Genomic DNA, 14944 nt, shown 5'->3' with positions numbered 1-14944 from the left:
ATCACGCGATCTGGGTCGACCAACCCTGGCTGACCTTGCCAAGGTACTAGAAATCCAGACACAACGTTAGATGGAAATTTAATTTTTATATGTATATCTGATGGTTTTGGAAGTTTTTTACGATTTCAGGAGGCTCTCACTGGTTTTATGGTACTCATGGTACAGCTTCTTATGAACCATAAACTGTTTTATACTGCGTTTGAAAGTGTGTCTGACTCGTGTGAAATCCTGGGTCGAGACACGGTTCTTTTCTGGTTCAAAGTGTTCCGAGCTTATCGTTACTTGCATAATGACCTCTTTTTCCGCGGTACGTGACGAACTGGAAAGTTTGCATGACTTGGTAAATCAATGTCTACGCGAAGACGAAAGGAGTCTAAAATTTTTACTGCTGTTTTCCCTTAACCAATGAAACAACGTATCATTCTATGAGAATGGATATAAATTATTCGTTTGTGCAATTCGAAAAAATTGACTTAAAGTCTCTCCTAACCAGAGTTTCCAACCAGAGTTTAACCAATAGTGACAGAACTATATGGGGGGGTGTATTACTTGAAATAAGTAATCGAATTTCTTTTCAATGTACACTACATATATATGTATGCACCCTCATATATGTATATATATACATATTTGCTACACTGCTGCGCGCGTACGATTGCAAAAAATAGAAATTCTCGTCGTTCGCACCACTTTCACAATGAATATTGAACGATAAATTTTCTAGGAAACTGACTGCAACGAGAATCTTACACACACATAGAGTTTCTATAGAATACTGAATAAAATTTCTTTTAGTGGAAGCCGTTACAAAACGGCGATAATTATAATAATTAGTAATATTGTAGATTATTTTTATTATGACTATGTTCGTCGAGTCATTAAGTTATTAACTATTAATTACGAATCAAATCAAGTTGCGAATGTTGAATGTTGTTTGAAACAGTACTCGAAGACCATACTTTCTTCCCAATTTTCAGAGACTCTTAACCTTGAAATACAAATACAATTCATAATTTGAAGCATTTTTGAAACATTCGTCCATCACTGATTTTTTACGTATCTGTAATTTGAATATAATCTATAAATTTTATAAACTTATCGTAAAATGGTAAAGAATATATTCCATCAATACGTTGCATTTACACCGCTCTTCCCCCTGGCCCCCCTCCCCCCCGTTCCATGTATTTCTTATTTAATCAATGAATGGATAATTATTAACGGAATATTCGTAGAGTGTCTCGATGAAATGGCTCACCTGTTCAGCACGCGGCCTAATCTTCTCCTCCTGCTCCTTAGTGAGGTCCTCGACGAGATCGTGAAGGAGCCTAATGTCCTGGGGGCTGGGGGAGTCGACCCTGCCAGCCCCCACGCTCATTGCACTGTGGGGCGCCAGTTCACAAGAGTCAGCAGCTTCGCCCCCGGCACCTCTCTCGCTCTCGTCTTCCCAGAAATCTTTGTAGGACCACTCCTGGTCACTGTCGGTCACCCTTTCGTCGTCATCGCTCATTTAGAGCATTCAGGCGGCTTTCAGATAAATCAGACCGTCACCGATTTCTCTTTCGCTTCTTGAATAGAACAACCCGCCGGAAGAACTCAGGGACTCCTCAACAGTCGTTTTAAATAGTTCAACTCGGATTATTTAGCCCACATTTCGTTCCGATACTACGAGTAGACAAACGTTCTTTTTATTCTTCAGGTTGGTTCAAACTTTGTTCGTGTAATATTAATTATTGCTGTTCGTCAGGATCATCGAGGCGAAGCATTGATTTTAAATTAATTCACTGGTTCCATAGGTATGCTTTCGTAGTGTACTCAAGTGGACTAACGAACTAATGAACTATTATGTGGAATGCCTCGGAGCATTTCCCGTATAAAGTCTAGTTTCGGCTTGCTTCTGGTCGATAGATCGGTGATGGAATCCCTTCTGTTCACTCGCAAATAGTCAACAACTGTAACTCGGACTAAGCAACTATTCTAATATCATGTATTCAACATTGTGAACATTCACAACATCAGTCGGAAGTAGTTCCCTTGATAATTGATTGTTTCTTCTTCTTTTCCTCGGTCACTGTTCGTTTCTACGAATATTTCTCACAATTCTATGAGTATGCGTGCTATTTCTCCAGAGCATTCCGCTGCATCCCCATCATCCGGTTCAGTACGACAAAAGTCGAGTCAAGCAGCGAGGTTTCCTAGGCTTCGATTATTGTCGAGTTGAGCAGTGATCGTATAGAACACTTTGTTCAAAAGAACACGGCTTATCGCACAGAGTCTACCGTCAAGGTGAAATCACTATTGATATCGAACCACGGGGACTGTTACTCCTGAACCGAGGAAACACTCCACCTCTAGTCCCCTATCACTGTATGGTATTGTACGATGCGAGCCAGTCATTCGCGATTATATCGAGGGATCCACTCGCCGATCAGCTACCCTCCTGCGGATGCGAGATCGGTATCGAATCTCTTGGCAAGATTCAGCGTTTGACGTGGGAGCTCGACGCGGTCCGACGCCGCGCTGTGTCGCGCGTCCAAGTGCTCGAACTGACGATCGAAGGGGGTTTTAAGGACGGGGTTGAATCGCTCGTCCGCGCATCGAATTTCCCGCGGCGAACACGCGGACGACCCTCGGCGGTGCGTTTCGATGGTGAGAACGCGCGCACCACTGCACGCGTCCTCTATGAGCACGCGGGGCGCCGCGAACCCGCTCGATTCTGCGCGACATAGTCGCACACGTCTCGCCCACACGAATGCCTAGGACCTAACTCGAGGAATAATGTAACGGTTTTACATGCCGGTGCTTGCGTGCGAGCGTGTGCGTTCGCGTGGGTAGATGGATGGATGGACGGTCGCGTGAAAGCGCGGTGGCTAGCTGCAATTGTACGTTAAGGCGAAGGTACGACTGGGGTGGTTACGGCTGCGACGCAAGGACGCCAGTCATTGATCACTTCGTGGCTATGACCTTCGTCGTTTGCTTAGCAAAAACGGAGAAATATTTTCAAGCGGAGAGAAGGAACAAGAGAAACCGCGAGTGATCGTAGATCGGTGATTGTATCGTAATCGTATCGTAATCGTATCGTAATCGTATCGTAATCGTATCGTAATCGTATCGTAATCGTATCGTAATCGTATCGTAATCGTATCGTAATCGTATCGTAATCGTATCATAATCGTATCGTGCCGTGTTTCGAAGATGGGGGATGAGTACGCGCGCGTGGACAATCTTTGAAGAGTGTAGAATAACTGTTACGTTATTAATGAGTGGTGATTGTTCATTGAGGTCGATTATGGTAGGTTCTCTGATGGCGAAGGATTCGTTTCGATGGTAGAAATATTTCAATGGGAAGTTCTGAGAGTGGAACTGATTGAGAATTTTCCGGTCTCATTCTTTCTGGAGATTCGATTAATTAATAAATTGGGAGGAATAAATATTTCTTTTTTTTTTTATATAAAGAAATTGTTATCAGGTAATGAAAACTGGTGAAAAATGAAAAGTGGAATGGTTTTGAATTGAAAATGTTTGTATAGAATAAACGATAGATAAAATAGAATATTAAGGTTAACGCCAGAGAGGAATGTATTAAACTGGATCGAATGATGTGTATGATAATTTTATATGAATTGCTGCGATAAAAATTGACGTTCACGTTGATAGGGGAACAACTACAAACACGAGCATAGCGAGGAATAAAATTTTCAAGCGAGTAAAGACAACTTCGATCGACTTGTTCTCACGAGGGATCCCACGATGCAGTGTACTATCGATTTTTCGAAAATTCACGCTTACCTTGTACGATTTACTGCTATTCGTATTAATTAACCTTGTTTGAATATGCGTGTATCTTTTGTAAAGAAAGCTCGCAATGTCACGCACTCAATTTCTTTGAATAGAACATCTTGACTCATACTACGCAAAAGAACGACAGAAAACAATGCTCGTGTAAAATATTTAATTGAAATAAGAAAAAACAACATAACAAATTATCATTTCAAAAGGGAAAGCTTTAATGAAATTTAAATTAAGATTGGAAAAAATATAATTAATTAATTTATTTATTTGATTTAATGGTTTCCTTTCTCCATAAAATGCAGTCACTCTACACTTTCGACTTCTGTTATTAAATTCATTTACTAATTAGTCAAGTGCACTCGTGAAACCTTTAAACTCGACGTTTTCGAGAATAAAACCTTGGATGAAAAATGATATCCTTTACTCTGATTAATTTTTCCACGCAAAATCACCGATTGCTCTATTATACCATTGAATAACACTTTGTAAAAGTAAAATTAAGTATTAAAAAAGTATATGTCACAGTTGGACAGTATCTCTAATTAATAAATTTTAGTTTTAATTTTAATTTTAAATATTGACGATATAATAAAAAGAAGAAAATAGAAACAAACGTCAAGAGTAAACAAAAATGAAATACATATTCACAAGTTGAATTGGAGGAACCTTTATATAATCTTAATTTAACCAATTATTAGTTAAAAAAAAGTACACAAAATCATTCAATCAGTGTGTCTACGTTGGTGTCCGAGTGTCAATTAACTGTTAGCCACTATATGTCAGTAGAAATTGTCGACTATTAAATTCTATCCTTTTCCAACCAATAAGAGCGTAGTTTGTTATATAAAAGGTACCATGCCACTCCATTCGCCGATCGAGCTTTCGAATGCGGTGAGAGTGGGCGGATATGGCACAAAAGAAACCTGGGACCACGTTTCCGTTTCCTACGCCGCCTATCCCGCCGTATTTGGCTACGGCTACCAAGGTGTCTTCTGGGTCAGGATATATTTTGGCATGTAGCCCGCGCTTCTGATGGAGGTCATTGATTTTGTCGGCGAAAGGAAAGTGGACCTTCCATTCCGCGACGGTCACATTTGGCACGGTGCATCGTGTGTCCTCGTGGTGTGTATTATGTGCTTCCCTTTTGAGTATCCAACGAACGCGACAGCCTACTTAGCTCTCCATCATTGGTACTAAGCGACAAGAGACCTCATCCGTTCTTCTGTTTATTTCCCTGTCCCATATTTTCGTCCTCCGTGGGCGTCGCCCACATTTCAAATTCTGCCAGCGGAGATGCAAATTGCAATTTATACGGGACACCCTCCTTGAGTCAATTTTCAGGTTATTCCGAAAGCGCAATCAGAAGATTCGCAGACAAGATTTTAGACTGCAATGATTTTATCACCTAAAATTATTAATATTGACAAATTTGATTGGCTTTTTTTTAGTAGTAAAATTTGGAGATGTGAATCTTTATCTGATGATATTCATCGGAAATGTATTATCGATGTGTTTTATGCAACCACTGGCAGTTTTCAGGACAACAATTTTGCACATGTTTTTCTTTCGTCTCTTTTCAAGTCAATTTGCCAAACAAATCTTTCTCACAAAATGAGCAAATGAACCGAAAATTACCGCCATTTTGTCTGCGTACTGTTTCGGTTTCGTTACGCGTTCAGATCGTGCGACGTGAACGTTCGAAGCACGTGGGTGTGCCAGCTACGGGATCGTGCGCAATCTTTGCTTCTCGATAATTCCTGTTTTAGTTAAAATCAATCGAAAGTAATTTGTACACCAATTACGCAACAGAAATCGTCACAAGTCTGTCGGTTTCACTGTGGAATTAAAAACGAAGATGGATGTCGAGAGAAACGCTTGAGGTTCAAGGAGGATGTCTTTTCCAAACTGCTCTTATCACACAAGGGAACCGATAAGCAATTAAAAAAAATGTACGCAGAGTGCACATTCACGTTATGATCGCTACGTTGGTTCACAACTTTTCAACGTTGTTATCGTCCCTCGTTTCCTTTTCTTTCTCTCTCTCTTTCTCTCTCTCTCTCTCTCTCTCTCTCTCTCTCTCTTTCCATCTCTTTCTCTCACCCTTTCACTCATTACTCTTCTGCTTGGGAACAAATCGATCGAAGATCCCGAACCTGCGTCCAGCCACGACCTATCTCAACGCGGCGCCCAATCGATGTCGTTTAACAAGTGCGTCGGGTGCGATCGCCGACGAATCAGTCGCGTACGCGGGTGGACGAGCGAAACGGCACCGATAACCACATAACGACGCGTTCTTCTCTCAAGTCCCATCGATCAACGCGATCATTTCCGGCCACCACTTGAGAATCCTCTGTGCGACTTTGCCTGCTGTTTCCCTTCCACCCTTCTCTGCGTACGACTCTTTGTTTGCTCGATAGAAACCGCGCCACCCCCCGTTCGAACGGTGTCGAACGCGCGTTCAAACCCTTTTCAGTCTTATTCACCGTTTACATGTGCTCTGTGTTTCTTCGTGGACGATGTGGACGGAGTGGCGACGGTGCAACCTGCCGGGCAGGACGGGGGATACTGCGACACTGACAGTAGCGCCTTCTGTCGGCGAGCCCTTGCCAGCCACCCCTTTCTGCCGCGCCCCTCTGCTGCACCCGACAATCGTACATACACTACGTACCTCTGTCCGACCACTGGATTCTTCTTCTCCTTTTATTCCCTTTCTACTGCCAATTGAGTGTATGTATGTATCTACCTTTGCCACCGTACATAGGATCGTGCTTCTCTTTCTCTCTTTCTTGGAGATGATGGGGATTCTTTCTTTGTCCAGTCCTCGTGCGTCCCTCTTTGCGAATCCCTGATATTATTTCCTTATTTCCTTTCTATACTGTTTTTCCATCGATGGTTTTTACGTCGTCGAGACTCTTTGTCGCATTTACTTATTTAGGGTGAGATGTATACTCTTTGCATGTAACTGTGCGATTCGTACTGATATCAGAAATCTGCTTCGTATCGTTTCTTGACAATGGAAACGTTTTGAGCTGTCTTATTCCACTTAAATAACACTCCTTTTCTCTTACTTGTTATCTTATATAATTGCGAGGAAAATTCGTTCTTTTTGTATTTTGTGAATTTATTTTCTTTACTGACTTTGGCTTACTTTTATAGGAACGCGTCATATTTTCGCTCGCTGGCCTCAAAGCCAGGTTTAAGCTATAGTTCGCCGGTTAATCATTCGATGAAATTTTGAACACCATTTTTATAAGTCAGAGGTAACAGTGGTATTGCGCAAAAGTCTGGCTTTTTCTTATAAAAGGACTATTGCATGCATCAATGGTCGAATATACCACAGTGTCGTATTTTCACGGAAAATTTAGAACGAGTAGCTATCACAGTTCAAACTAATCAGATTTATGGAAATTATAATAAAAGACTATAAATATAGCAGAAAATCAATCAGAATAATTGTACACGTCCAATAAGATAGCACGTCAGTAAAAGTTGACTGAGTAGAGAATCGATCATTGAACAAATTTCTATGCAAACAATTTATTTAAAATTTAGCTCTACCGTTACAGTACTGTATACATTCTACTAATAAAAATTAATCAGAATTTCAATTTCCTAATTTACAGTGTATGCATAATTTTATTATTAATAATTCGTTCTATTTTTAAATGACCAACTGAATTCTTTCTTGTTAGAAAGTTAGAAAAGAATGCCTCGTACAAATGGTGATGAGTTTTTACAGTTATCGAGGGGTACTCAAGATCCTCTATTCCTTTGTCGCCAGCAACAATAACCGTATCTTTAATTCACTGTAATAATTTCCGCGACATCATGGTAACAATGTTTGCGACGGAGTTGGGAAAAACAGGTCCGATATCGGTTATCGATATTGGCGGCTTCGAGTTCGTCCAACGTAAATAGCTTCAACAACGATGATGAGCATCGCCGATTAAGTGTTGCGGCAAGGAAAAACCTCCATCGTTTCAGAATATGGATTTCGGAATAATTGATGTGTAATTTTTTGAAACGTTATACAATCGTTAAAAAATTTGAAATGGCTATGATACATAGATTCCATTAACAATATAAGTATAAAAAAAAATTATGATGAAACAACTGAATATTCGGCAAACATTATTCGAAAAGTAGCCAAGTTTATATAATAAATTTATCTATGAATGCTATTTTTCTTGTCCAGATGCGATAGACATAAATAGAGAAATTTTTTTCTCCACTTTAAGCCAGTTTTCGGATCTTGAAGGGATGGAACGATATGCAACCACGTAATTACAATACTTAGAGGCGTAACGCTCGACATCTTTCAAATTATGAGTGACAAATTTTGCTTCTCAAGTCGGTTGTGCCGCTGCTATATTGCGTACAGGGATAAAACTACCGTAACTACGGTCATATGTATCGATTACGAATGCTGCTTAGCAGTTTTATATGCACAGGCTTTCGGAAACTCGGTTAGGAGGATACTAGTAGAATTTCGTGCTAACCGCACGTATCGCATACCCTCCGCTAATTTTACTCAATAAAAATATACGTTTTTAACATTTCACTACCTAGAAGTATATTATTATATTTATCATATTATGCATTTCCTAACCTAAAAAAAATGTTCAACACTCTTGAGGGAGAGGTTCACTGTAATATTCGAAAATATAATGTTTCTTTGTGAACGATTATTACACTTTCAGCGATAAGATACGAAAAAATTAAAAAGTATACTTGTACATAATCGGTATCGGTAGATCACCAGATTTTCAAATATTTAAATATGGCGTCATACCGTCTGTTTTTACCGCAGAGTCACATGTTTAAACATAGCATACCTCCCCCGGAAAAAAGTTCTTACACAAAAGGAAAATGTTGATATCAATGTTTAGTAAGCTTTCAAAACTACTGTAGTTATTAAAATAATGAAGAAAACCATGTTAGAGGGACTGTGATATCAGTCAGATGACAAAATGTATTTTAGAATACATAAATCTCCACAATTTCGAATGTAAATAACATATTCGTATGAAGATTCGAATGCTGATAGATTTTTCGTAATATTTACGTATAACCAGGTAGCGGAAGACATTTTTCCATTCAGAGTTTGAAAGCTCGAGACATCTCATCCACACTAGAAGACGGTAAACGTGTTGGACACAGGTATCGACGCTGTTCCAGAGAAGAAAACTGTTTAAAGGCCCGCGTCCCTAAGCGAGACCGATCAAGTGGCATCTCCATCCAACCATCCTCGACTGAGAAGAAAAGGAATGATGAGAGCGTGGAAAGTATAAGCCGACACTCGATCTTCGACGAGAACTTCGCGGAAATCTTTGTTCGCTAAGTGTGAGTATCAACGGCTCTCTGTCTTGTGTATCACTCAGGATCCGAGAGTAATAAATTATTCATGAAACGTGACATCGACTCTCTAACCTGTGTGTATGCGTGATCTTGTTTTATTTACAACATTTAACGCTTAATCGAAATTTTTAATTGACAACCGTTGCTTGAATCAAATAGTTGGATCGTTTGGAAAGTTCATAGTAAAATTTCAAAATAATTCTATAGATACGTTTTGTTGATATTGCGAATATGAGAGAGGAAAGATAAAAGAACTCTGCTGAAAATTGAGAATCTGGATGCTTCGGCAAGTTAAGAGTCTATGTCCGTAGCACCCTACACCATCCCTCCCAGTTCCCTCGTTATAGTCCCCTTTCTGTAGAAGATTTCGAGTTTACAGTATTTTATCGAATATCGCATGCTCCATTCGTTTCTGTGATTGCCTGTAGTCTATCAGGAAATTTCAGTTTTCTTTTTCGTAAAGATCTGTTCGTTTTCCAGAGTAATCACTTTATTCGATTTCTTGCCATCAAAGAGTTTCCGTAGAAAGAACAATAAACGTGTAGTGTTCTGTCGGAGAAACGGATGAGATTGTATATTCAAGTTACGAGATTTGTTGCTGACTTCATTACGAATATACGGTTTCCAACGTCACATTTTTCCGTTGAAAAGCGATACTTTTACGGAGTTTTTTTACAACCGAATATATATCATCTATTAATATTGCAAATGTTAAATATATTTTATTTCATATTTTTCTATTTTTATTTGTTTACAAATTTTACGTATATTTACCAAGAGTGCAGTAATGATTTCTGGTGTTAAATTTGTCGCATTTGTTAATTTATATTGCGACAAATTATGATATTTCTTCTGAGAAAAATGCATGGCCAGAAATTTTCCCAATGTGCATAATCGGATGTATAATATAATCGTCGATTCGTGAAAACCCTGGCGTGGAAGATTCCCACCCTCCAGACTGCGGCGTAGACTGTTTGGCGCCAGTCAGGGTCGTGGTATCACGGGGTGTCACGATAAACAGTTTATTACCGCCACATGATTGGCAATAATGCGCATAAATTATAAATAGCAATACTGAATCAATAATTTTCTTTAAAAAAACAAGAGAAACGCCTATTTTATCACTGTCTCGTAAAATATTATATAAAGTATTTATTCAATCTCTTTTTGTAAATAATGATATTTGCCTTAAAACCGAAATTTTTCTCGATGTTATATATATTTTTGAAAGAAATGAAAGAAATTTTTTAGCAGAATGAACGAAACGGCAAGAGCATGCATCGAATGTACCAAACGACCTGTATCGAATTACACATTTTATTCTTTGCCAACATGATCCTCGATTTTCTGTTAATTTCCATTGCTATATGAATCGATGTCCCATAGTCAGTGCCCTATAGAATTGGTAGAATAGACCATTCTGCGACAGACAAAAAGCACGCCCCGGCTACGTAACGAGTGTGATAATTTTCTCCGTGGAAAAACGATTTTATCGATACTCTGAAATAGAAAATGTAGCCGAAATAATGAAATTTCCTGTGCTCCTTAGGTATATGCCAGGCAATGTCGATCAATCAGGGTCACAGTAACTGATAGACGAACCTACATGAATCCACATCAAATGAGAATCGAGGTTTCTCATATTAATAAAGGTATAACGAAATTTTCAGGTTGCAAAATTACCACCAAATATGCCTGATACTTGAGATTCAAGGCTAAAACATTAATTAATAACTCAAAAACTTTCCACCACCGCTTTATTATGAAAAGCTATGAACAGTTCAACTTTACAACGTTCAGGGTAATAATTTGAGCTTTATCCTTGCTCCATACTGGAACCATAAAAGCATCAGATGGAATTTATCCGTGAAACTTGGGGGGAAATATTTCGCGTCGGTCGATACGAGGCATCGAAGAATTTCGTCGACGAATGAAAAGTTTCCTAATAAACGGTCGATGTGTTTCATATTGTCTTGCCTCGAGTCGAAGAATCAGGATAGTTTTGAAGGAAATTTCTAGCGCCTTAGTGTGCGCTCGTGTGAGAACTTGGGCAACGTGACTCTATTTGAAGTCGAGACTTCGCAAGACTATCACGTTATTCCACTCTGCGAAAGTTCCAAGACAAGACCGCGGATTGCGAGACAAGCCCCTAGATTTGCACATAAATTCGTAGTTTCTTCTGGCTACCTTTCGTTCAACTTCTTTATAAAGTTCAGGCGTTATTCGAACTCTTACGAGTTTTGCCTTATTGTGACGTGATAAATCGGTTATTTAACCAGATATACTTTCGTAGCGATTTGGCGAACATGACTGGCTTACCTGGGCTACCTTCTCTCCCATGTTCGATGTATGCATCGCTCCTTGGAAGTATTTCGCGGACCCGTTGTCCTGCAAGGAAAACTGAAACATGAAAACAGCAACGTTACCATCGATAATGGTTGTATTCTTTCGCGTATATCTTTTATTCAACGACTTACTTTGTGTTTGATTGAATCTGGCCCCATCTGGCTGAGAGATGGCGATTTCCTGTCTTTTGACGTCCGCCATTTTTGCAAATCACTTTCGGACGCAACGCCAGGAAAGATTTTCGAATGTTTAGTTGCTAAAAACACAAATTCACTGGTCAAACGCCACGTATTATTTCATTTCCGATGTTCGTTATCCTATTATCGATACGAAACTATATTTGTGAAATACAGGCTCGATTAAATCGGAACTATCCGAGTATCAGAAAGTATTGATAACGTGATTAATCTGGCGCACTAACTTTAAGTCGCGCGAGTTATTTGCCAAACTTCGGTGCACAATACACTTTCTCTGCATTGTCCAAGCTTTCGAGGCGTGAAAATAACAAAAAGATATTCAATGTTAAACTCGCTAATCGATGTACAAAGTATGCCTGATCAATTACAACCACACGCACTAGTCTAAATGTAAAGAAAGAAAAAAAAACAAAAAAAAAAAAGAAAATACGGCGTAATGGACGGAAGCACACAGATAGAAATCTTCATAGTTGACGTCTATGTTACAATCAACGATTCCAGCAAGAGGTTTATTACTGACAAGTGTGTCAACTAAAGTGGTGGTGGCCAATGTAGAGCCTACGTACGGTGTAAGTATCGGAGAGAAACGAAAAGAATCAACGAATTAAACAACCGAGCCTATATCTCGATCTAGAAGCTTTAAAATAGTGCGTTCGTTAACGGGTTAGTCAAGTCGCACTAGAAGCTGCATACCTGTGAAAGAAAGATCGTTTAAATGTTTGTAAAAGATCGTGTATAGGTAAATTATTCTTGAAGATGATAATGCGATAATTGCTACGTTCAAGTAGCATGTATATTTATTTATAACACTCATATGTATATGTATGTATACATAAAAGAGGTCTCATTTCAATTAATCTCCACAATTATTTTCAAACTATTCGCTGTTGGAAAAAAATATATAACGTGTCGAATAAAACTATTTTGCTGGTGAACCAATAGAGATCATATTGAGGTTGACTTGATTTTCTTTAATGCAGTTATATATTTTCTACTATAACAGCCTGTAATTTATTACACCATATGTTCATCTATTTGACTACGTATATTTATGTGCATTTTTTGAATAATAAAACTTAAAATTATCGACCAAGTGCCTAAATCTACCAGTAAGTAGTACCAGTTTATTTTCTCCGACACTTATGATAGCATTAAAAAAAGATAAATTTCTAATATTTCTCCAATTGTATAGAAGGAGATTAGATGAAATCATATCATCTCTCGAAGCAGAGTGCAAGTTCTATTCGAAACATTTTTCAAATAACGAACAGTTCCAGAGAGATAACAATGGCATAGTTGCGTGGATTGATTAAAATAAGACAGGAGTAAGAGAGTAGATAGAGAGACAAGTAGATATGGGAATCATTTCTGATTATGATTTGTACAATGATATCGTGGTGGTTGTTGTCGATTTTGCCTTCCTAGACCGTTTTCGGAGATTTCGAGGCAAAGTCTCCTGGAAATTGATGGAATTTGTGAACTCGAGATATACAGAAGCTGTGTGTAGGAAAAATCAGCCAATTTTTGTTCTCCCATCCTGAACAAAAAACGTAACAAGTTCGTTTACTACGTATAAGTTGATAGTATAATATATGTAGACTTTAAAGGATATGCGTGAAATATTAATTTGAAAAATATATACAATTAAAGTTATATACCCAATAGCAAAGTAAAACTAGAATAAAATACCATACTATTTTCTTCCAAATATTTACAATATCAACAAAACAATCTTTCACAGTATTTTTTCTCCACATGTAATACTTCATGTATGTACGATATTAACAGTTTGCGCACTATCATCTTACAAAGATTTGTAAAAATTATCAGAAATTTTCAAAATGATTTTGAACCGCCAATTTTGGTAACTGGACAGAATCCTCAATCGCATTCGTGCATGCTCGATGGAGTTCGAAACCAAAGATTTGCACGCTTCTCACCGCAAAATTACCGCAAAATCACCAAGATTGTTACGGGCGAGGGTGAACTAAATTCTGGGACGCGGGAGTACAAAATGGCTGACCGAGTGCTACGGTGCTCGTCATGTAAACCGCTCGACAGAAAGGTACGAGATAGAAAGAGACAGAGCGACAGAAAAAGATAGAGAGAGAAAGAAAGAGAAGGTGAGATACTTTAAATGTTATGGCTTTTAAACATTTAGATTACTAAAATTTAGTAAACTAATTAGTTAAATAATTAAAATATAATGAAGGAGAGACAGAGAGATGTGCAGAATAAACATTAAATTCCTTGAAGTATTTAATAAATAAATATTTATCTCTCCATCAAGTTTGAGTAACATGTTCAACTAACGATGATACGTTATCAGGATAGGAGAGCTTCACCAGGAATGCGAGAATATAGAGATACAGATAGAATGTAAACAAGTAGAACAGTGGTATATATAGGTGGTGGAGGCAGTATATATAATAAGGAAAAAAAAAAAGAAGAAGAAAGAAGTAGGCCTATGAAAGCTCAATCGGACAACAGTTACGTTATCTCTGGAAAAAAGCTGATGATCAAAGTAAAAAAAGAAGAAAAGCCGCAAGCGCTTGATAAGTTGTAAAAGGGGTGCAAACTCGCCGGCGCTCGGTCGGTTAAAAGAAAAACCAAAGGGGTGGCAGACGGGCTGCACCATCCTGTTTTACCTTCCAGGAGATTATCGACTGTCGCTGGCCGTCGCTCGAGGGTGACATGTTCGCTCCCTCGGCCCGCTACTAAAATACGTTCATTGTGGTTTGACTTTTGAATTTACTACTCTTACCGGGGATACGGTCAGACCTGATTTAAACGCGGGGGCGGAGGGTTGGGGTATAGGTGTACTGTCGCAGGTATTGCGACGCAGCTGTGTCTGGAGAAAGAGAGTAATGATCGACGGGAAAACGTGGCGTTCCTTGAGCGTTCGCTCTGAACGGAGTAACAGGGGGTTGGTTTCGGACAACAGGCGCCAACTCGCGTCGTTTCGCCGAAATACGATCAGCACGCCGAGCTTTCGCCTTTCGAACTTTTTTTGACGGTTGACAGATAGCAAAGCGACGGTCTGCTACTTTCTTTTCGAATTAAATCTCAACTTCTTTTGGGTTATGACAGTAACGTTCAATAAAATTAAGAATGAAAATAAGATCTTTATGAAATAGATTACGAGTATTGTAATAAAATTATGTTAAACAGTATTACAATTTTTTAATGTAATATTAATATTAAAATTCAGTAATTTAGATTGAAAAGTTCATAGATAAAGTACTAAAACTTGA

The 14944-nt window shown here is 38.7% G+C and overlaps 1 protein-coding gene across 15 annotated transcripts in view; it reads right to left on the bottom strand.

The window, feature by feature from the left end:
* The window catches only part of Sei (potassium voltage-gated channel seizure), a 105021-nt gene that overhangs the window by 38629 nt on the left and 51448 nt on the right, over positions 1 to 14944 (bottom strand). For 14 of the 15 annotated variants that reach the window (XM_076895087.1, XM_076895086.1, XM_076895088.1 and 11 more), the window contains 3 exons: positions 14339 to 14407; positions 11625 to 11749; positions 11467 to 11547 (listed from right to left, as the gene is read on the bottom strand). In XM_076895087.1, the coding sequence (XP_076751202.1) occupies positions 11467 to 11547; positions 11625 to 11749; positions 14339 to 14407 (275 nt within the window). The remainder of the gene's footprint in view (positions 1 to 11466; positions 11548 to 11624; positions 11750 to 14338; positions 14408 to 14944) is intronic. The other variant, XM_076895090.1, reaches the window with a different exon arrangement.

This window comes from Xylocopa sonorina, chromosome 5 (assembly GCF_050948175.1).
Source record: "Xylocopa sonorina isolate GNS202 chromosome 5, iyXylSono1_principal, whole genome shotgun sequence".
NCBI classification, from domain to species: domain Eukaryota; kingdom Metazoa; phylum Arthropoda; class Insecta; order Hymenoptera; family Apidae; genus Xylocopa; species Xylocopa sonorina.
This window is presented reverse-complemented; position numbering and strand designations above follow the sequence as displayed.